Here is a 24,636-nt window from a genome sequence, read left to right on the forward strand (position 1 = left end):
GGGCTCGACCCAGTAACGAGTCCGAGCCAGTATCAGGCTCACATACAAGAGTCGTTGCAACCGCACCAAGAGAGAGAACCTTGACGGGAATCGAGGAAGAGACAAAACATCATGAGTCCTTCACTATATGCTTTATTTTATTATTTTTTGTAATGACCCTCTGCTATAAAGGGAGAATCCTTGTAAGCTAAAGGCAGAGGAAAAGAGAGGGAAACAGACGGAATAGATTGGAACAAAAAGATCTTTTCTCATATACAAAGATATCTCCTTGTGCCCGTTTTACTGGATCTTATTCATTCTTTCTGTTCATCATTGTCATTCTCATAATCAAAATACTTGTATTGTTATCTTTATATCAAATGGTAGTTACGTATCCTTAGAACCATACATAAATTTAACATTATCCAATTTTTCGGGTAAAAAATTTGGCGCCCACCGTGGGGCTAAGGATAACAGTGATTTTTTGGTATAAATCTACAGTACACACCAACTTACAAATTCAAATCACCAATGGCTTTACCTATCGACCATGAAGCCGGCCTTCAAGATGAAACCAACAACTTGGCACCCGGGGTCGAAAGGCCACGCGACGATGTTACTGAGGCTCGAATCGAAGTACCCAAAATTCGAGCTGAAGTACCATTGGATGTCAATTTACAAATAGCTCTGGAGGCGAATCAGCGTTCTGAACCGAAAAGAAGCATTCAGTGCGGTACTCGATCCGTAGCCCGAGACACCCATAACACGGGGGAAATCGGGGCCAGCTTGCGTATGATCTTCGAGATGCTATAAGCCCAACAAGTAGCGATAGCTCGGTTACAGATCCAAACTCATATACAAAGCAGACCGGGTTCCAATCCGCTTCGAGAAATCACCCCCAGAACGGAGCCCTCCATAGTGAAATCAAACGAGCAAGAATCGGGGACCACTCTCGAAATTACTAAATTGCTCGAGGAGCTCACAAAATGAGTCGAAGCCAGCGACAAGAGAGTGGAAACGTACAATGCCAGGGTCGATCAAATCCCAGGGGCTCCCCCAATGATAAAAGGGTTTGATTCGAAAAAATTCATACAAAAGCCTTTCCCCCCGAGTGCGGCACCAAAACCAATCCCCAAAAAATTCTGTATGCCCGAAATTCCCAAATATAACGGTACGACCGATCCTAACGAACATATCACCTCTTACACATGTGCCATCAAAGGTAACAATTTGGAGGACGATGAGATCGAATCTGTGTTGTTAAAAACGTTCGGGGAGACCCTCTCGAAGGGAGCAATGATCTGGTATCATAATTTACCACCAAATTCCATCGATTCTTTTGCCATGTTAGCAGATTCATTCGTAAAGGCACATGCTGGTGCCATAAAGGTTGCGACAAGGAAGTCAGACCTATTCAAAGTAAAGCAAAGGGTTAATGAAACACCGAGGGAATTCGTATCCCGATTTCAAATGGAACGCATGAAATTGCCACCGGTCACAGACGATTGGGCCGTACAAGCTTTCACCCAAGGGTTGAACGAGCTAAGTTCGACAATATCACGTCGGCTGAAACAAAATTTGATCGAGTATCCAGCAATAACGTGGGCAGATATACATAACCGATATCAATCGAAGATTAGGGTCGAGGATGATCAGTTGGGAGCCCCGTACGGACCCATGCATTAGAACATGACAATTACTAAAAACCAAAGGGAGATCGACAGAGAACAAAGGTCGAACAGAGACCGATATCAACTGTACGCCACAGATCGGATGAACAACGGTTCAACAAGCAATCGAAGGATTGATCAAGGGCAAAATTCTCGGGGACTTATGAGCAAGAGCGGCTTTGATAAATATGTCGATCCTATAAAAGCACCTCGATTATCAGAATATAACTTCAGCGTTGATGCATCCGCCATCGTGTCGGCTATCGGATGCATCAAAGACACTAAATGGCCTCGACCCATGTAGACCGATCCTACCTAAAGGAATCCCAATCAAATGTGTGAATATCACGGCACCCATGGCCACAGAATTTAAGATTGCATGCAACTAAGAAAGGAAGTAGCCCACTTATTTAACAAAGGGAACTTTCGGGAATTTCTGAGTGATAGAGCGAAGAACCATTTTAAAAATAGGGATTTCGACAAGCAAAACGAGCAAGAAAAACCGCAGCACGTCATTTACATGATCATCGGCGGCGTCGATACCCCTCAGTGACCGATGCTTAAACGCACTAAAACATCGATTGTGAGGGAAAAGCGATCTCTGACTCAAGATTACACACTCATGGGGACTTTGTCCTTCGAGGATGAAGATGCAGAAGGAGTCATCCAACCTCATAATGATGCACTGGTAATATCCGTACTCATGAATAAAACTAAAATTAAGCGTGTGTTAATCGATCTAGGTAGCTCGGCCAACATCATCAGATTGAAGGTCGTAGAACAGCTCGGCCTGCAGGACCAGATCGTACCCGCAACTCTGGTTCTAAACGGATTCAATATGGCATGTGAAACCACCAAAGGCGAGATAATCCTACTAATAAACGTGGCCGGAACCATCCAGGAAACAAAGTTGCACGTGATCGAAGGCGACATGAGATACAATGCCCTTTTCGGAAGGCCATGGATCCACAACATGAGAGCTGTACCTTCGACCCCTACACCAGGTCCTCAAATTCCCAACATCGAGAGGTGTCAAAACAGTGTACGGAGAACAACCGGCCGCAAAGGAAATATTCTCCATCGAGGAAGCAAAATCAGTATCCTCGCCTTCGCCTATAAAGGGATCGGGCTCAGAAAGAGAACGGAACACCAAATAGCAATCACAGACGTCAGCGTCGACCCAGCCAGATAACCAGAAGATCGAAGAAGATGATGATCAGAGGATCCCTCGATCCTTCGTGACCCCCGATGATTCTGACGCCACCAAGTCAACAATTGAGGAACTGGAGCAAGTCATACTAATCGAGCATTGGCCCGAACGAAGGGTATACTTGGGAACGGGGTTGAGCCCCGAACTGAGGAAGAAACTTGTTCGATTTCTTATCGATAACATTGATTGTTTTTCCTGGTCCCATTTAGATATAACAGGGATCCCACCGGACATAACGATGCATCGGCTAAGCTTGGACCCTAGGTTCATACCGGTGAAGCAAAAAAGAAGACCCCAGTCCGAGGAAAAGCACGCATTCATAAAGGGCGAGGTAACCAAACTTCTCAAGATAGGGTCCATTCGGGAAGTGAAATATCCCGAATGGTTAGCCAATGTGGTTATAGTGCCTAAAAAAGGGAACAAACTTAGAATGTGTGTGAATTATAAGGATTTGAACAAAGCATGCCCTAAAGATTCCTTTCCGCTGTCCAACATCGATCGCATGATCGACGCCACGGCCGGCCACGAGATCCTCACTTTTCTTGATGCCTATTCTGGGTATAATCAAATCCAGATAAACCCGGAGGACCAAGAAAAGACCTCATTTGTAAATAAAATGTTCGAAGAACAAATAGGTAAATCAATGGAAATTTATATTGATGACATGCTAGTTAAGTCCCTGCACGCAGAGGACCATCTGGCCCACTTGCAGGAAACGTTCGAAATTTTGAGGAAATACAAATGAAGCTCAACCCCGAAAAATATGCTTCCGGGGTCGGTTCGGGCAAGTTCCTCGGCTTCATGGTATCAAATCGGGGAATCGAGATTAACCCCGACAAAATCAAGGCCATCGAAGACATCGCCATCGTGGACATCGTGAAAGCTATACAAAGGCTAACGGGACGGATTGCAGCCTTAGGCCGATTCATTTCGAGATCATTAGATCAAAGTCACAAATTTTTCTCTTTACTCAAAAAGAAGAACGATTTTGCTTGGACACCGGAATGCCAATAAGCATTAGAGGAACTAAAACGATATCTATCGAGCCCACCACTACTTCACACTCCAAAAATAGACGAAAAACTTTGCTTGTACTTGGCAGTATCGGAAGTCGCCGTAAGCAGTGTCCTAGTTTGAGAAGAGCAAGGTACGCAATTTCCTGTTTATTATATAAGTAGGACCTTAGGAGAAGCGGAAACTAGGTATCCACACCTACAAAAATTGGCACTCGCACTGATAAGCGCCTCTAGAAAGTTGAGACTGTACTTTCAATGTCACCCCATATGCGTATTGACCACTTACCCGCTTCGTAATATTTTGCACAAGCCCGAACTATTAGGTCGATTGGCCAAATGGGCCGTCGAACTCAGTGGGTACGATATCGAATATCAACCCCGTACGGCCATCAAGTCTCAAATTTTAGCAGACTTTATGACCGATTTCACGCCAACCCTTGTACCCGAAGTCGAAAAAGAACTCCTGTTGAAATCAGGTATATCATCGGGGGTATGGATCCTTTTTACGAACGGGGCTTCGAATGTGAAAGGGTCCGGGTTAGGCATAGTTTTGAAACCACCCACGGGTAACACTATTAGGCAATCTATTAAAACTATCAGATTGACTAACAACGAGGCCTAGTATGAAGCCATGATTGCAGGTCTCGAGCTAGCTAAAGACTTGGGAGCAGAAGTCATTGAAGCCAATTGTGACTCTTTGCTGGTGGTGAGTCAAGTAAACAGAACCTTCAAAGTTCGAGAAGGTAGAATGCAAAGGTAATTAGACAAACTGCTTGTCACTTTGCACCATTTCAAACAATAGACTTTACGGCATGTTCCACGAGAACAGAATAATGAGGCTGATGCGCTTGCGAATTTGGGATCGTCGATCGAGGTAGATGACTTGGGCTCATGGACTGTTGTTCAACTTTCGAGATCAGTAATCGAAGAAGGTCACGCCGAGATAAATTCTACGAGCTTAACCCGGGATTGGAGAAACAAGTATATTGAATACTTAAAGAGCGGAAAGCTCCTATCGGACCCTAAAGATTCTAGGACCCTACGGACTAAAGCTGCTCGATTCACGTTGGCTTCTGACGGAATGCTGTATCGAAGGACATTCGATGGACCGTAGGCAGTATGCTTGGGTCCGGGAGATAACGATTACATCCTACGGGAAGTGCACGAGGGCACTTGTGGGAATCACTCCGGTGCCGATACATTAGTTCGAAAAATAATCAGAGCAGGGTATTATTGGATCGATATGGGCAAAGATGCGAAGGAATTTGTTCGTAAATGTGACAAATGTCAAAGGTTTGTGCCAATGATCCATCAACCCGGAGAGCAACTTCACTCAGTCCTATTCCCATGGCCGTTCATGAAATGGGAAATGGATATCGTCGGCCCTCTGCCATCGACCCCAGGTAAAGCCAAATTCATAGTATTATGACTAACTATTTTTCTAAATAGGTTGAAGCGCAGGTGTTCGAGAAAATAAGAGAGAAAAAAGTTATAGACTTTATTTGGGATCATATCATATGCCGATTTGGGATACCCGCCGAAATAGTATGTGACAATGGAAAACAATTCGTCGGCAGCAAAGTAACAAAATTCTTCGAAGATCACAAAATAAGAAGGATACTATTAACACTATACCACCCCAGTGGGAACGGACAGGCCGAATCAACGAACAAAACTATCATTCAAAACCTAAAGAAGAGGTTGAACGATGCTAAAGGAAAATGGAGAGAATCCTGCCCGAAGTCCTTTAGGCGTATCTAACAACGTCAAAATCCAGTACGGGGGCCACCATTCTCCTTAGTATATGGGCCCGAAGCATTAATATCGGTCGAAGTCGGTGAACCCAGTACCGGATTTCGATTCACAATGGAAGAATAAAATAACGAGGCTATGAATACCAGCCTCGAATTATCGGACGAAAGAAGAGAAGTTGCTCTCGTCCGATTGGTCGCCCAAAAGCAGCGAATCGAAAGATATTATAACCGAATAACCAAGCTCCGCCATTTCAAGCCCGGGGACTTAGTGTTAAGAAAAGTCACCATCAATACCCGAAATTCGAATGAAGGAAAACTAGGACCAAATTGGGAAGGACCATACCAGGTTCTCAAGAACATCGGAAAGGGATTGTACAGGCTCGGCATTATAAACGGCAAACAACTATCAAGCAGTTGGAATGTGTTACATCTGAAATGATACTATTGCTAAGGTACGACCCTTCCATATTCATTTATATTTCAAAACTAACCCCTATAGAAGTCTGAACAAGAGCTAAGATGGACCCATCGCTTGAAAGCATGTGTTGCACTCTTTTTCCCTTAGACCGGTTTTATCCCGTATGGGTTTTTCGGTAAGGTTTTTAATGAGGCAACCTATGATCGTGCTGCACTTACAACAGGTATCCGAGCCCTCCGTACAATCGACCTCGAATACTGGGGGGCATTCGCCTTCAAATATATCAAGTTCTGATACAAGAAAGTTATTTTGCAACAACGGGTTCTAATGGGAAAATTTGTAAGAGCCAAAATGGTCAAAACGAACCATGCTCGTGTAGTTGGCTCGAACCCAGATGCGAAACATGAACACATGTATAATGAATTATATCCAAGAAAAATTCCTCTATTTGAAAATTTATTATGCAATCAGAATTAAGATAAACTCGACCATTACGCCCATGGGCTACATTACTTCGAGTTCAAATCATTCACTCGATGACTAAAGCCTACGGGTTATTTTCATTTCGAGTTCGAGCAAGCACTCACTCGACCATTACGCCCACGTGCTACATTACTTTGAGATCGAATCATTCACTCGACGACTAAAGCCTACATGCTACTTTTATTTCGAGTTCGAGCAAGCACTCACTCGACCATTACGCCCACGGGCTACATTACTTCGAGTTCGAATCATTCACTCGACGACTAAAGCCTATAGGCTATTTCTATTTCGAGTTCGAGCAAGCACTCACTTGACCATTACGCCCACGGGCTACATTACTTCGAGTTCGAATCATTCACTCGACGACTAAAGCATACATGTTACTTTTATTTTGAGTTCGAGCAAACACTCACTCGACCATTACGCCTACGAGCTACATTACTTCGAGTTCGAATCATTCGCTCGACTATTAAATCTTATGGGCTACTTTTATTTCGAGTTCGAGCAAGCACTCACTCGATCATTATGCCCACGGGCTACATTACTTCGAGTTCGAATCATTCACTCGACGACTAAAGCCTACGTGCTATTTTTATTTCAAGTTCGAGCAAGCACTCACTCGACCATTACGCCCACATGCTACATTACTTCGAGTTCGAATCATTTGCTCGATGATTAAAACCTACGAGCTACTTTTATTTCGAGTTCGAGCAAGCACTCACTAGACCATTATGCCCACGGGCTACATTTACTTCGAGTTCGAATCATTCACTCGACGACTAAAGCCTATGGGCTATTTTTATTTCGAGTTCGAGCAAGCACTCACTCAACCATTACGCCCATGGGCTACATTACTTCAAGTTCGAATCATTCATTCGGCGATTAAAGCCTACGAGCTACTTTCATTCCAAGTTCAAGTAAGCACTCACTCGACTATTACGCCTACGGATTATATTTCTTCATGTTCGAATCATTGACTCAGCTAGTAAGCCTAAGGGCTACGTCACTTCACACAATCAATCATAGAGACTACGAAGTCTAAATTTTATTGAATTATTAAGATCCTTGTGAAAACATTTGTAATGCACGTACAAAGTCTTCACAAAATCGGCCAAGTTGTCTATATACAAAGATTTCTACATGATTGATTACAAACATAAAAAATTATGAACTAAGCTTCATGATCATCCTCATGGGCATTTGCTTCTCTGTCAGGATCTTCCCCATCCTCGGATCCACTCTTGCTACCGACATAATCATCATCATCGCCATCAGAAGCCAAGGCTTCAGCTTCAACTTCGAGCTCTTTAGCCTTTTTTATTTCTTCCGTAAGGTCGAAACCTCGAGCGTGTATCTCCTCGAGGGTCTCCCTCCGAGACCTACATTTAGCAAGTTCGGCAATCCAATGGAGTGTCGGCAGTATCTGCCGCCTCTCGTGCCTCCATCTGAGCAGCCTCGGCATCAGCCCGATACACGGCAATGGACTTATCCGCCAAGATTTTCAACGACTCAACCTCCGCCTTGGCTTCAGCAAGCCGAGCTTCAAGCTCCTCGATCCTCTTAGCTTGAGCCGAACCCTTTTGCTTAACGTTTCGAAGCTGAACATCGGCCGATAATAAGTTGGTCAAAATAGTCTTTTTTTTCCGCAGCCAGGCGGTCGATAATCTCCTCCAACCGATTACATTCAGCTTTGATTTGATCGACTTCTTCCCGAAGTGACCCAATCTTTTCAACCTTTTGCTGCAGCTGAGAAAACGAAGGGTTAACTTCCACAGTCGAGTCAAACCCATACTCTAATAGAACGAGGCTCACCTGCTTATCAAGTTCGGCCTCTTCTTCACGAGCCTTAGCCAAATCTGCTTGGAGGTCCTTTATAGCCTCGTCCTTTTGGCTGCAAAGAAGTCGCAGGACGTCTCTCTCCCCCGAGATCTTTTGAATCTCAACCTCACACTGGCTAGGGTCGACTCGAAACCTACCAATGGCCTGCACATTAGGGAAAGAACACGAGTCAAATTCAGAAAAGAACAAAGAAACCAAGTATAGTAAAATCATTACCCGAGTAATGAAACGTTGGGCCTCTTCTAGTAGAAGAGAAGCGTCCCCAATATCGGAAGCATCATCGACCCTAGTAAATCAATCCCGAAAGGGATCCCCTACACTAGAGCCTCCGCCCATATCGGAGGTCTTCAATTCTCGAGCTTCCTTTAACGCCTCCTCAGAAAAGGTAGGAAGGGAAGGCGAATAACCCACTGTCATATCCCCAAGCGAATCACTCGGGGCGTTCCGATCAAGACTCGGGATCCCGGGGCCAACCCCGACCGGTACTGCCGCCATCGACTCAGGAACTTTGGTGACCTCGATAGCCCTCGCAGATAGGATCACCAAAGCCGAGGCACCTTCTTCTTCTTCTTCTTCTTCTTCTTCTTCTTCTATCAGTCGTTGGACCGAGTCAATCGGAAGAGAAATTGCCTTCCTCCCCACCCTTCGAGTTTTGGGCTTGGGGCCCTCTGACCGAGAGGCAGCTTTTCGCTTCTTATCTTTCCCCGGTTTCGGAACCGGGGACTTGGTTCCTTCTTCACCGCTCGAAAGCCTCAAAGCGGCGTCCTTGGTTACACCTGCATGAAAGGAAATCGGTAATGAATGGAGCACAAAGAACACTTCGAAGGAAATAAGAAGTAAAACCTTATCATGATTCTTGGTTTCCCATCTACCTTTTGCCAAATCACGCCAAACGCGTTCGGTATAAGAGGAAGTCGAGGCTAACTTCCGAACCCAATCCTCGAGGTCGGGCACCGCTTGTGGCATCCAATGGGCAGCTGTATATCGGGAAGAGACATAAAAAAAAACCGGGAAAGGATACGAAAAGCAACGTCTTATGAGAACCACTTACGGTCGAAATTCCATTCATCGGGAAACGACATCTTCTCTTCCGGAATAAGGTCACGGGTCCTCACACGAATATAACGCCCTATCCAACCCCTATCCTTGTCTTCGTCGATGCTCGACATCAAAGCCTTCGATGCTTGACGATGAAGTCTCATTAATCCTCAAAAAATTTGAGGCCGATACAACCGTATGAGGTGATTCAGAGAAAAATCCAACCCCCGGCTTTGATGGAGAATAAGCGAAGTAGGATTGCTATATGCCATAGAGAGGGATGAATTTGACCGAGGGTGACCTGATATATTTTGCAAAAATCAATGATCACCGGGTCGACTGGACCAAATGTGAAGGGATAAGTGTAAACACTTAAAACCCCCTCCACATGGGTGATGACGCTCTCTTCGAGGGATGGAATTTGCAACACAACCTCGGAACCCCAGTTGCAATCTTTTCTAACGGCCTCGAGATGACCCTCTGTTATAGAGCACATATACATCGACACGTGCTCGCATCGACCCAAGACGGATAAAGGATTCTCAACTTTAAAATCGATCTTCAGAGTACACGGGCCGGGAACGTAGTCATAGGTGGACGGCTCCGCCGGCGACTTGTCGCCGGACGACCGTGAAGAAGAAGCTTTCTCCTTCTAAGGTACAGTTTTCAACGTTTTGGCCATTGATATGAGAGGAAGAAAGACAAAGGAAAATGAAAAATTGACGACACAAAAACTCTGGTAGCGACGAGAAAGAAAATATGAGAAAATTTGGGGGAGTGAATGTGTAAAAGTGGTAAATGTTAGATGGAAGAGTTATTTATAGGCTCGCATCATGACGGTTCAATATCAAAGGTGGCCGACCGCCATCTGACAAGCATTAAATACCTTGAAAGGCTAAATCGACGGGACACCTATCACATACGTCATAATCGATCCATGTTGAAACGTCGGCTTATGATCCGATCGAACCACCAAAAATCACATCAATTCTCACCGCATCCTTCGTGAGAAACGAGAGGACTATCTGTATATGGTTGAAATAGATTTCGGCCTTCCTACGTTCGATCGAGTTCAAGTGGTAAGAAGTCGGAGTGAGATTTTTGGAGTGAGCTCCGAAGTCAGTACTAACGAGCCTCGAGTCCGAAGGTTGCTCGAGGAGTCGGCTCGATAACCTTATCGAGCCCGTGACCGAATCGATTCGCAAGGCACTGCTTCGAGGTCGGAAATGCGCGACGCCCATCCCGAAGGACGAACTCGAGCCAAGACCGAAGGGCTCGACCCAGTAACGAGTTCGAACCAGTATCGGGCTCACAAACAAGAGTCGTTGCAACCGCACCAAGAGAGAGAACCTTGGCGGGAATCGAGTAAGAGACAAATCATCATGGGTCCTCCACTATATGCTTTATTTTATTATTTTTTGTAATGACCCTCTACTATAAAATGGGAAATCCTTGTAAGCTAAAGGCAGAGGAAAAGAGAGGGAAACAAACGGAATAGATTGGAACAAAAAGATCTTTTCTCATATACAAAGATATCTCCTTGTGCCGATTTTACTGGATCTTATTCATTCTTTCTGTTCATCATTGTCATTCTCATAATCAAAATACTTGTATTGTTATCTTTATATCAAAGGGTAGTTACGTATCCTTAGAATCATACATAAATTTAACATTATCCGATTTTTCGGGTAAACAATCTTACCTAAACTTGGTTGAGACACTAGTTGCGTGAGTTATTAGTGATGACTATGTGCTATAAGTGGCGCACATATGATGGCGAAGTGATAGTGCGAGGCTCGATTGGCTTACTTTTACGAGCTTGGAGACGCGCACACGAAAAGAATGTAGTTACGGGCTTCGGTGCCAAAAATACTCTAACGATGAAGGTGACACACAATGAATCTCAAAAATTAACTCGTGGTAATGGGCCAAGTGGAAGTGGTTCGCGGGGGAGACCTGAGGATCGTGATAGTGGGGCACGTGGAATTTAGTTCGAGGGGAAGATTGTTGGGTGTGCGAATAAAGTACCACATTTGTGAATGAAAAAGTTGGGAGCTTACATATACGGTGTATGAATTTTTTAACGGTGTGAGACATTTTGGGTAAAACCGTGTGAGCTTGATCCAAAACGACATATTTAATGTGATCCTATTTGACTATATACTTAGTTTTTAAAAAAAAAATATTTCTTAAAATTTGTGATCTTAAATATGACATAAAATACCCTTCATATGTGAATTTTCGTTAAATGTTTTCCCCACAGGTTTTGCTAAATCGAACGACTGTGTTAAACAGTTGATAGAGATCAAGCGCATTCACTTTTAGCAAATTTAGGGTTATAATTATGAGATTATTTTACATTAGACCTCTAGATAAAGGACCATTTTTTGTCATTTTCTTGGAAAAACTTTCAATTATCTCTTTATCATGTTAGTCAATAGAATTTGTTAATTTTTATTTTTAATTAAAATGGCATTTATAATTTCCAACAACCAGCAAGAGGAAGTAGACATGGTACACAGACCAGCTCCACAGTAAACCCTGAGAAAAAAGATGGCTTCAGATTCAACTGAGCCTACAGCTTCCAAAATTGTAGCAAAGCTAAACTTGAAGCCACACCCAGAAGGCGGATTTTACTCTGAAACATTCAGAGACTTCTCTGTTATTCTCTCCACATCTCACCTTCCACCTACTTGTAAGTCTTTTGTTTATAAAGTTCTTTACTTTTTTGATTTGTGGCTCGTTCTGTATAAAGTTCTTTACTTTTTGATTTTCTGGGTTTTTCTGTGTAAAGTTCTTTAGTTTTTGATTTGTGAGTCTTGAATCTTTGTAACTGTCATCTATCTTGATCATTCCAATTAAGCTGCTCATGGGATTTTTTGATATTTGTCTGTTTCTCTTCTACGTGTGGCTTTTCGGGATAAATAGGTTATGGGGTTTTACTACAACAACAACAGCACCAACATAACCAGTGCGGTCCCACAAGTGGGATATGGGTAGTGTAGTTGTAGGCGGACCTTACCCGTACCTTGAGAAGGTAAAGAGTCTGTTTCCGATGTTATGGGGTTTTACTATGTCCAGTGGAAGAGAAGTTTAATTACAAATGTCCGGTGGAAGAGAAGATGGTTTTAGTAGCACATGATTGAGGATAAATTGAGAGAAGGTCGCTTGAGATCTGTAGGTGTGAAGCCATGGTGAGTCAAGGTGTTAAAAGGGAACGAGGTAAACTAAAATCATATGGGAGGAAGTTGTCTTGAAAGACTTATAATCTCTTGATCAAAATCTTTCTCCATTTTCTCCACCAAAGGATAACGATTCCAAGGAACTCGATGCACAAAGGAAAAAGAGGGAGGAAGGTAAAATCATGTGTGGAGGCTACATTCTCAATGCACTTTCGGATCGCCTTGACGATCTATACATTGTCGAACCTATTGGAAAAACATATGAATGTAGGACACAAAAGATTAAGGCTTGAAACACCTTATAAACACTTTCCCTCTCATTTGCGAGATTGCTATGGGATTGAATGCAAATAGCTTGTGGATATGATAAGCCTCCTGAATATCTAAACTAAGCAAATAGTGGAGAAATTTTGGTTAGGAGAACAAGATTAGTAACTTGATCTTTTAACTGTAAAAACTTGGACAAGAAAGATAGTTTGAGAATAGTTGTATGGAAGAATGTTGAGCCATTCTGCATACTGGATGTATTACTGAATTTAACTCCATTCAGAAGTTTAATGAATGACAATTGTCTCTTTTGATAAATTATTGGGTGCACTAGACAGTTTTTTTTTTTTTTGATTTGCACCGGGTGTCCAAGTCTCTTTGAGCCCCGACTAATCCCGGGAGTGCACAGGCCCTCGGCAAGGAGTTTCCCGCAAGTGCTGCACTAGACAGCTTTTTCTCGTCAATGAAGTTTTGATTTCCGTATCCACTAGACAATAACAAAATATCAGTTGGTTAACTTGCAAAAAAGAAGGTGCACTGACCTTTTCTCGAAAAACATTATCTTGCAAAAAAGTGTTAAGAACTGGAGTAAACTTTGGTGATTCCTTCAACCTCAATGCTCGTGGTGTTTTGCCACTAATTGGAGCATTCCATTGTCTTGAGCACTTAAAATATTTCGTCAAGATGATGGAATTCTGTTTTCTGTTCTTAAGTTCTGACTGGTTTCTCAAGTGTAATATGAGTATCATTTACCTCATAAGTCATAACAGAGAATACTGGTTGACATTGTCATTCTCAAATTTTTTTGTTTTTCCCTGATCTTTCTGATTATGCCTTTGCAGATAAGTTTGATCGACCTATCAGTACATGCATTTACTTCTTGGTGCCTTCTGGAAGTTCGTCTCACCTTCACCGGATACCATGCGCAGAAACATGGCATTTTTATATGGGAGAGCCAATCACGGTAACTACTCATACACTATAATTAATGATCTTTCTTGCTTTGTGTTAATGTGTGAACTGGAAATGATTTGGCTGGCATGACTCAAACACAAGTGTTAAGCAAACTTTAAAGAACTGTAAGGGTCATCATATTTCCTTTTCGGGCAGTTTCTACCATTTGGCTGCTCTGAATATTAAATGACATACTCGATTTGGGCTAGCAAGGGACCATATGGCATGAAACAGATTCTAACTGCAGTTAGTTCATTGCAATTCAAACATAGCTTTTTCTTTCCATGCGACCATGCCTCATCATCTCACCTTGATTGAACACCACTTGGCCACATCTCAGCAATGGTGGATTTGATGTACCCTTTGGGCTATGGGTTCATGTGAACCCATATTCCTAACACGGATTTTATTTGAAGATAAATATTTTCTTCTTTTTTGGTTGTTTGCCATTTCCAATTGTTAGGGTCGAGAACCCGGGTAGTGCGGAATTTAGCCAAACAACGTTATAATGACAATAACATAGACAATGGAAGTTGATAACAACGACAATTAAAGCATATAAAGAAGACACAAATTTAACGTGGTTCGGTCAAAGTGACCTACGTCCACAAGCGGAGAGGAGTAATTTCATTATACCAATAAGAGTACAAAAGAGAGTATAAAATTAGACTAAATACTCTAATTAATCCCAAATAACCCAAGAGAATAACCTCACAAGATCACTCCAAAGAAAGGGTTCACACAAGTGCTTCCCAACACTTAACTCTCATACAAAACACTCTTAATAAAAGAAAGGAAGAAACAAGAAATGAAGACTCAAGTCTTGTTGGTGTGTTTAAAATGAACTAATGACCTTCCCTTTTATAGGCAAAAAAACCTTGGCCTCTTAGGTGTAAAAGAAGAGATACAACTTGTGCAAATGATGTCCACCACACAATGCAATATTTTTGGGTCCCAAAGAATATTACCAACAAAGTTTACACTTTACAAAGATGCTTATGCTTATGTGCGATGGAATCCATTAGCCAAAATATTGGTCATAATTACAAATCTCCACCTTGGCCTAATTTTGGCTGATATAGTAAATTTGCTCCACCCTCTCCGCAAAAGCCCCAATGGGCATATGTCAAAATTTAATGCCATCAAAATCAGACAAGTTGTCTAATACCGAAACTGTAGTAGGACCTATAACAGTGGATCCCAATAAAGTATACAACGAACCAGATCTGTGTGCTTTCATGATCACAAGAGCACCATGAGAAACTTTCAGAACTCCACCTTCACCTGGTCCCCAAGAGATTCTAGAGTGCCCAAAGAGATGCGATTTTTCTTCAAGTCAGGAACATGTTTAACATCGGTGAGAGTTCTCACCATACCATCGTGCATTTTGATTTGGACGTACCTTTTCCAATAACTTTGTAGGCAACATTTTTGCCATCAAAACAACTCCACCTCCAATAGATTCATATGTGGTAAATAAATACCGATTGTGACACATGATAAGAACAATGCGAATCTAAAATCCACTAATTGTTAGATTTGAAACTATTATTAGTTGCTAAAAAAATAGTTCCATCAGTCTCATCAGCAACTACACTTGCTTCGGTAATGTCGGTATTTTTGTGCTCATTTTTCCTTTCCTTATGCTTTTCTTTATTTTTCAACTTATAGCATTCAGAGATAATGTGACATTTCTTATGACAATAACGACACTCTAAGTTATTGTATCTAGATTTTGAGTCGTATTTGCCTCTAACAAACAAGCCAACTTCCGCTTGAGTTCCACTAGTTTCCCCAGTAATATCACTATCTATATGTTCTTTTGATTTTAAGATAGATTTAATATCCTTATAAGAGATATTATCCTTTGCATAAAGCATAGTATCTCTTAGATGCTTAAAAGATGGGGTAGAGAACAAAGCAGTAACACGGCTTGATCCTCATCTTTAATTTCAGCATCTATATTACTCAAATCCATAAGAATGGAATCAAAGGTGTCAAGATGAGATAGAATAGAGGTACCTTCACCTATACGAATTGTATCAAGCTTCTGCTTAAGGTAAAGTCTATTTTCCACCGTCTTCTTCATATATAAGGTTTTCAATTTTTCCCACATGCCTTTGGCTGTGGTTTCTACAGAAACTTCACGTAAAATTTCATTTGAGAGATTTGAGATGATACCTGATTTTGCCCTTTTATCTATGACGGCAAACTCCTTGTCCGTCATTTTATCCGCCTTTTTCTCCTTTCCTTGCAACGCCAAGTCTAAGCCATCCTGAATTAGGATAGCTTCCATCTTTAATTGCCACATTCCGAAGTTTGCATTTCGGTCAAAATACTCAACATAAGTCTTTGTTAGAGTCATTTTGACTACTGAAATAAACCCGATTAGATCCGGCTCTGATACCAATTTGTTAGGATCGAGAACCCGGGTAGTGCGTAATTTAGCCAAACAACGTTATAATGAGAATAACAAAGACAATGGAAGTTGATCACAACGGCAATTAAAGTATATAAAGAAGACACAAATTTAACGTGGTTCGGTCACTGTGACCTACGTCCCCAAGCGGAGAGGAGTAATTTTACTATACCAACAAGAGTACAAAAGAGAATATAAAATTAGACAAAATACTCTAATTAATCCCAAATACCCCAAGAGAATAACCTCACACGGTCACTCCAAAGAAAGGGTTCACACAAGTGCTTCCCAACACTTAACTCTCATACAAAACACTCTTAATAAAAGAAAGAAAGGAAAAAACAAGAAATGAAGACTCAAGTCTTGTTGGTGTGTTTAAAATGAACTAATGACCTTCCCTTTTATAGGCAAAAAAGCCTTGGCCTCTTAGGTGTAAAAGAAGAGATACAACTTGTGCAAATGATGTCCACCACACAATGCAGTATTTTTGGGTCCCAAAGAATATTGCCAACAAAGACTACACTTTGCAAAGATGCTTATGCTTATGTGAGATGAAATCCATTAGCCAAAATATTGGCCATAATTACACCAATATTTGTGATATTCTCAATTAGATAAGAACAACGAAAATTAGCGCCCGATTTACCAATCAATGGAACTGCACCTGAAAAGTGGATATTGTCCCTCGAGTATATTTGAACAACAAGGAAAAAAGCTAAATTGGATTGAAGACAAGATATTCCGTTAACAATCCATTATGCAAGGACTATGATTTCATTATAATCTCCTAATGAAATTATTAATCTCAAGATTTAATCCTGGATATCATAACAATCCGTTTATACATCCAATAGAGGCTCTAAACAACTGCTTCCTTCTTAAACACCCACACCCTTTCTGGATAGGTCTAATAACCATGGTCCAAAGATGCAGACTTTTGTTTTGGAAGATCAAACGATCAATTGAATGAAGCATTTTTTGAAGATTTAATCCCACTACAATTTTTCTAGGATGCAAGATACATAAAAACTCAATTCTAGGCAATAAAGGTATGACTTCCAAAAAGATGCTGTGGCAAAACGACAATCCTTGTTGGAAGGCCAACATTCCTCGCCTTAAACCCAAAAATGCCAAAATGAAATATTTAGTGATACTAATCCCGGTATAAAATTTGGGTTTGTATTTATCCCATATTTGGTTATGGGTAATAGCTAATGGTGGGATAAATTTTATGCCAAAATAGTGGGATGAGCTATCTCATATGGGATAACTAATCCCATGGGATATCCCTGTTTATCCCACATGGTAACCAAATGATATTACTATAACTTATAATGTTTAGTTTTATGGGCAATAATAAATTACAAAAGTTACTGAAGTTGCCCAAATGTGGTAAATTGCTGTTGTAGTTTCCATATGAAAATTAGAAAAAGTTGTTTTCATCGGTTTTCACAATTTTCACTTTCCACTCACAAAAATTCAAAATTTGTACTAAAGTGAAATTTTTATGTTCCACTCCAAACTATGTTTTCTCAAATTTTACTTTTTTATTATTTATGTAAAACTGCCATTAAGTAACCATAAAATTGTAGTTGGATAATCATAATTGCACCAAGTTGGGTACAGTGATTTCCCTCTTCCGTATTTCTTTTCACTTTTCTTGGCTTCTGCAAAGGGAAATCAACATCAATCACTCAATAAATAGAAGGAATGACTTGTCGGATGACAATTTCGACATTCCCAAAATTAAAGGAGATTAATGAACCAGTCGTAAAAGGTTTTCATGTGAAAATGTAAAAAGAATTTCCAAACGACTGGTTCATTAATCTCTTTTAATTTGGGGATGTCGAAGCTTTCATCCGAAAAGTCATTCCTTCTATTTATTGAGTGATTGATGTCGATCTCCCTTTGCAGAAGCCAAGAAAAGTGAAAAGAAAACAGAAGATGGAAATCACTGTACCCAACTTGGTGCAATTATAATTATCTGACTGCACTTTTATGGTTACTTAGTGGGTGTTTTACATAAAAAAGTGAAATCTGAAAAAAAAATAGTTTGGAGTGGATGGTGAGAATTTCACTTAGTAAAATTTTTGATTTTTCGTGAAAATTGTGAAAACCACTCTTTCTAATTTTCATATGGAAACTACAGCAGAATTTACCACATTTGGGCATCTTCAGTAATTTTTATAATTTATTACTGCCCATAAAATTAAACACAGTGTTAGTAATATCGTTTGGTTACCATGTGGATAAATATGGATATCACATGGGATTAGCTATCCCATCTTCTATGAGACTATGTTGTTCGGACTCTCCGAAAATGTGGCCGGATACGTGTCGGATCCTCCAAAAGTAGTGCATTTTTAAGGATCCGACACGGGTGCGGCTACATTTTGGAGAGTCCGCGCAACATAGCTATGAGATAGTTCATCCCACTATTTTGGTATAAAATTTGTTACACCATTAGCTATTATCCATAACCAAATCCGGGATAAATACAAACTCATATTTTATACCGGGATTAGTATCACTAAATATTGTCCTTTTTGGTTTTAAGGCAATGAGTGTTGGCCTTTAGACAAGAATTGTCTCTAACAAATAGGCAAACTCCTTACTATATCAATATGAGCTAGAACTCAATTACAGATTCGAATTGTTATTCAATACTCAAACTACTGAATTACAATGAGAAATACCGGAACACAGAAGTAGCTAAGGATAGAGATAAGAAGGGGGTGAGAACTTAGACTCAGAGAAAGGGAGACGAGGAGAGCAGACACTTTTCTTAACAATACGCATACCCCCAATATCACTAATCATACCATTTTAACCTTTCAGTTCTTAGGCCACTACTCAACCCGGATCCCATATTAACCTGGCCTAATTGCTTGTTCTCGGCCCAATAGCTCTTCTTAGCCCAATAGCTATTTTTGTAACATCCGTGTTGCTATCCTTACTGGGTTGGGGCTGATTCATAACAATACCCCCGTCCTCGATAAGATCCTTGTCCTTAAGGTTCGAGTCAAGAAATCCTTCAACAAAAACAGTAGTAAACTAATTGTAGTTATATAAACATCCAGAGGTGTAAAGGCCACTAGTTGGCAACTTGACTTGCATATATAGATGAAACTAGCAGTCCCATATGTGCTAGCAACAATAGTACGGGTAATGATGTTCACTGAAGCGACATCAATGACTAGCACAAACCTTGGTATGTGTGTTGCAGTGGCGAGCTCATCTCTATCACAAGTAGAAAGGAAAACAAGAACTCCCTCCATAACAAGGGCAAGTTGTGCCACTAGCACCTCCAGCAAAGCAACAAATGGTAAGGCTTCAGAGATTTCAAGGCTAGGTATGATGATTTTGCTCAACGAAGGCCACAGCGACTTTGCACTATCATATGCGGACTGTTCAATATCCCTCATAGCTTTCAACATAATCAATGCAGATGTATCCTTGGTGAAACCAATATATCTGAAGTGCATAGCTGTATCTTGTGGACCATAGCAACTCTTTGATCTAGAAGCACAATTTCCTTGGCAACCTTTATTCTCCAGTATCACAATCCTTAGGTCAATTGTAATTAGTTGTCTGTTGGATTTCCTACTGAAAGTGCTGAAATGCTCCACTATAGACTCAACTACACCCTTAACTTCAAGTTGAATCTCTAGAGTTTCAAGTATTCCCACACAAGCAGTGAAGTCAATATTGCTATTCCCTTTCATATTTCTCCGCAACTCACCTGGTGCACCAGTAACTTTAATGTTATCCGCAGAATGTGACTCAAAAAGGAATGCACCATTAACTCTAATGCTATATGCGCAATGTGACTCAATGTGGAAATAAACTCCATAAAGTGACAAGCCATACTCTGACTTGGTTAAGTCGTGAATAGTTGCTTTCAATTGGTGAAGATTAAAATTATCAATAGAGAGAGGTACAATGTTTATAGACAGATTAGCTATGGCTTTTAAGATTGCCTCAAGAACACTTTCTCTGTCTTCAAGAATTGGTGCATCCAAAGGGCCTCCTCTAGGATCGAAGACTACAATCAATGCAAAAGTAACTTGGGCTCTCAGATTTACCCCAGTTTGCCCAACTATAACACCTTGAAGGACTTGTGCAGTTCCTTCTCTGTGAACTTTGCTAGTAGCATCTAAAACAACACCAAGATGTGGAGAAATGGCTAATGCATCAGCACTAAAGTTAGTTGTTGGCCCAGTAAAATAGCAAGTCCAATAATAATTATACAACCATTGTTGTCCGGGATCCCACACTTGAGTCATATAGGTAGCATATGCAAAGAAGAAAAATATGCCAATATATCCCATCAATAGCAATGGGTCCCCATTCACTGTATAACCGGTTAGAGACTTGGACTTGAAGCTTATTCCTGGATCCCACACACAAAGATCTGCTGCAGTTGCGCGGATACTTACTATAAAGAAATTAGCACCAGGATCAATGACGCCAGGACTCTCATTGCGAGCAGGAGTTGAATCAACCATTTCGTCGCTTGCTAGAAGCAATAGCGAAAGGTGTGATGTTATAAATTCTTTACAACCGTTAAACTTTATCGGGAAGTATTGTGGCGGTAAAGAGTTTATGAGATCAACACGCCATGAGACCAGTTTGCATCTGCTTGACGCAGCTACAACATAAAGAACTTGAAAGCCATGAGGGTAACCAATAAGCTGGACTTGTCTGAGTAACGAAGACACACACAGCTCTACCATATTAAAGCAAGCCCATAAAACCTGCCCATTAGCAAAACAACTATCCACATAAATACAAATTGGTAGCCCATTATCCCTTGCACCCTTGCGATGTGCTGAATACAAGTGACAGCCCATTCGTCGTTTTGCAGTCAATAATGTTGAAACAACTTCATTTGAAGCATGCTGCCCGGTGTCAAACCAATTGCAAGTGTGTAAGACATATTTCAAGTTCACAGCGAGATCCCTAAAATCATCCAACACCAAGGTTAAAGAGGGTTGTTTGAATAGGTAAGGGAAAAACTCGACAATCTCGTCATCTTCATCAGCTACTGTTGTATGGATGAGAAGTGAAGTCACTCCCTTATTCCCCGTTGGTTCGTCAAAGTGAGCAGATAAAATCTCGGCGGAAACATATTCTGCGGTCTCAAGAAACACCACACTTACAAATTGGCATTGCAGCTTGGTCGCTTTTAGCTCGAGACTTTTATCAAACACGATGCCCACAATATTCGTGAGCCATTCACCGTCGTCAGCCGATTCCTTCGGTTGTATAGTATCCAAAAAATCAATTTCAGCACTTCCAGTATTTCCTCCAAGCATCTGAGTAACCTGGAAAGGGAGCCCTGCTGATTTATCAGCTACTAAATCAACCACTATCGGTGGGCAATGAAGTGTGCATTCGAGTACGCATCATCGGCCTTAGGATCGTTTCTTGTGTTGAACAATGATTCTGCAAGAATTGACGTTGCCGGCACTTGAAATTCACCATCCTCGCCATGATGAATACATTCATTTAATAATTCCTTGGCATCGCTGGACGAGTCAGTTTGTGAGTGTGGTTGTTCTCCTTGTGGATTTTTATCGAACATTTGGTCCGCCTCAGAATGTCGAGCATCCAAATCAGATGCAACAGCAAATGCAATTGAGATGGGAACGGTGCTCATAGAAGTAACAGGACACACCTGGGTCTCTGCCATACGTACCAGACTTGTGAAGGTCTGCCCGAAAATGCAACTTCAGCTTCTCCTTGAAATGGTTCCAATCATAGAATTGCTTGTTTCGCTATAGCCAATCGAACCAAACAAGGGCAGCACCTTCAAGGTAGAAGTAAGGAAGAGGTAGCCAATACTCCTCGGAGAAGCCAAGGAAGTGGAAGTACAGCTCGGCTCGATAAATCCATCCCGTTGCGTCGCCGGTGCTGAAACGATCTAGTATCACTTCGTCCATTGGAGTACGATCGATGAAAGCACCAATGTAACAAATAGGCAAACTCCTTTCTATATCAATATGAGCTAGAACTCAATTACAGATTCGAATTGTTATTCAACACTCAAACTACTGAATTACAATGAGAAATACCGGAACACAGAAGTAGCTAAGGATAGAGATAAGAAGGGGGTGAGAACTTAGACTAAGAGAAAGGGAGACGAGGAGAGCACACACTTTTCTTAACAATACGCATACTCCCAATATCACTAATCATACCATTTTAACCGTTCAGTTCTTAGGCCACTACTCAACCCGGATCCCATATTAACTTGGCCCAATTGCTTGTTCTCGGCCCAATAGCTCTTCTTAGCCCAATAGCTATTTTTGTAACATCCGTGTTGCTATCCTTACTGGGTTGGGGCTGATTCATAACATTGTCGTTTCGCCACTGTATGTTTTTTAAATTTATTCCTTTATTGCCTAGAATATAGTTTTTATGTATGTTGCATTTATTATGCGAAAAACACTTTGTTGAAAGCGTGTGAAGACTATACCAAGCCAAGAGAGAATAAATATCATTGAAAAGGAAATTGTTTTCTTGTTCCGTTTATTTTAAGTTGAAATTCTTCTCAAATAGGATCACGTTTAAGGATGTCTAGGGCCCTATTGACCACTGTCGGATGCAAGTTTGATCTATCAGCTGTGACAGTTAAACATGCTCTGTAAGACTTCAAGATCAACACTTCCAACAGGAGGAGAATCCACTGCCTGCCCCCAGAGGATACATATATATGTGTGTGAAAAAGTACAAAATATTCAATAAAAATCTGAATCCATAATTTAAAAAATACAATGAGTTTACTGCTAAGATTTTTAAAGGTTGAACCCATCAAGTTTAAAGGTTGGATCCGCCTCTGCATCTAGTTATCATATCTGGTCAGGAACTCTTGTTTCTTATTTTGGATCTTCATAACCGGATAATAGAAACATTTTTTATTCCCAGATAACCGGATCTAGTTGCTTATTCACTAATATTTTCCTAGAAAATAAAATAGCTTTACACAATGATTATTTTACACAATGATGACATTTTCTGTGTTTTCAGGTAATGGAACTAAATGAGACTGATGGCAAGGTGAAGTTAACTTGCATCGGACCCGATCCGCTTGCAGATGATCAACTGGTGCAATATACAGTACCTCCAAACGTATGGTTTGGCGCATTTCCCACGAGGGACTTCAGCATTTCTGCTGACATGAAAGTAACGAAAGCGCCTGCCAGGGATGGTGAGAAGCACTTCTCTTTAGTTGGATGCACCTGTGCTCCAGCATTCCAGTTTGAAGATTTTGAACTGGCGAAACGTTCTGAGCTTGTTTCGCGTTTTCCTACTCATGAATCCCTTGTCTCTTTGCTCACCTTCCCCGAGTGAACATGCTTAGTCTTTTGTTTCTTTCTCTAGTTTCTTTAAAAGTTCTGTACTTATATTGTCTCCATCATATTTGGGCAACCTGGGACTTGGAAACAGTTGCTCATTTCCTGTCTCATCTTTGTATTCAAGCTACTGGTGTGCAATTTGATCTGTGGGGCAATAAAAGATGATCAGTGTGCTATTTAGTTGAATAATTTCCTTTTTCAGCATTGTTAACCGGTAAGGGAAGCCTTGGCGTAACTGGTAAAGTTGTTGTCATGTGACCAAGAGGTCACGGGTTCGAGTCGTGGAAACAGCCTCTTGCAGAAATACAGGGTAAGACTGCGTACAATAGACCCCTATGGTTCGGTCCTTCCCTGGACCCTGTGCATAGCAGGAATTTAGTGCGCTGGGCTGGAAAAAAAATTGAACCACTCCCCCGCTAAAAAAAAAGCCCACAATAGAAGTAGGAAGAAGCAAGGCATATTTCGACGATCAACGATAAATAAATAAGGATAGTGAGTGAAAGGAAAAATAAAGGGAAAAGGTCTAAATTTACCGCTAAACTTTAAGAAAGGGTTTAGATATACCCTCTATTAATAGTTAGATCAATAAAATACTTTAGATGTAAAGAAAAGATATACTCCGTATATTTTTCAATTTTATTTTAATAATATCCAGTAAAATTTGGACGTTGTACTAAACATGGTTTTCTATTAGTTCCACGCACGTTGCCTTGAGGATTATCACTATTTTGAGAAATATTAAATTATCGAATCTATAAAGTGTTTCCTATTCAAGTTTCGAAATAGTTTTGTTAATCCCCTTAACCAAGTTGTTACTAGCTAGTACCTAAGACCAGAGTGTGGGAATTCAACCTTTTGCCCCCCCCCCCCCCCCCCCCCCCCCCCCCCCCCCCCCCCCCCCTTTTTTTTTTTTTTTTTTTTTTTTTGCATTTATTACAATGAAGAGAAGCAAAGAGCAAATAATACTAGAATTAATTCGACATATATCTTACCAATTAGTTATCTTAATTAAGCATCATTTTAAAGATGGACGTAAGGTAGTATAT

At 41.0% G+C, this 24,636-nt stretch overlaps 1 protein-coding gene across 1 annotated transcript; it reads left to right on the forward strand.

Moving 5' to 3' along the window:
• Positions 1-11,836: 11,836 nt before the first annotated feature.
• Positions 11,837-23,766, forward strand: LOC107785378 (uncharacterized). Its single transcript, XM_016606670.2, has 3 exons — positions 11,837-12,102; positions 13,699-13,820; positions 23,262-23,766. Exons 1-3 carry the CDS (start codon positions 11,961-11,963, stop codon positions 23,583-23,585), a joined length of 588 nt encoding a protein of 195 aa, XP_016462156.1. The 5' UTR covers positions 11,837-11,960; the 3' UTR covers positions 23,586-23,766.
• Positions 23,767-24,636: the final 870 nt, after the last annotated feature.

This window comes from Nicotiana tabacum, chromosome 21, assembly GCF_000715075.1.
Source record: "Nicotiana tabacum cultivar K326 chromosome 21, ASM71507v2, whole genome shotgun sequence".
Taxonomy (NCBI): Eukaryota; Viridiplantae; Streptophyta; class Magnoliopsida; order Solanales; family Solanaceae; genus Nicotiana; species Nicotiana tabacum.

Excerpts from the sequence above, each read along its gene's own strand:
- LOC107785378 (XM_016606670.2), top strand. The coding sequence starts at position 11,961 with ATGGCTTCAGATTCAACTGAGCCTACAGCTTCCAAAATTGTAGCAAAG. Across the intron at positions 12,103-13,698 it reads ATCTCACCTTCCACCTACTT|ATAAGTTTGATCGACCTATC; the intron begins GTAAGTCTTTTG and ends ATGCCTTTGCAG. Across the intron at positions 13,821-23,261 it reads ATATGGGAGAGCCAATCACG|GTAATGGAACTAAATGAGAC; the intron begins GTAACTACTCAT and ends CTGTGTTTTCAG.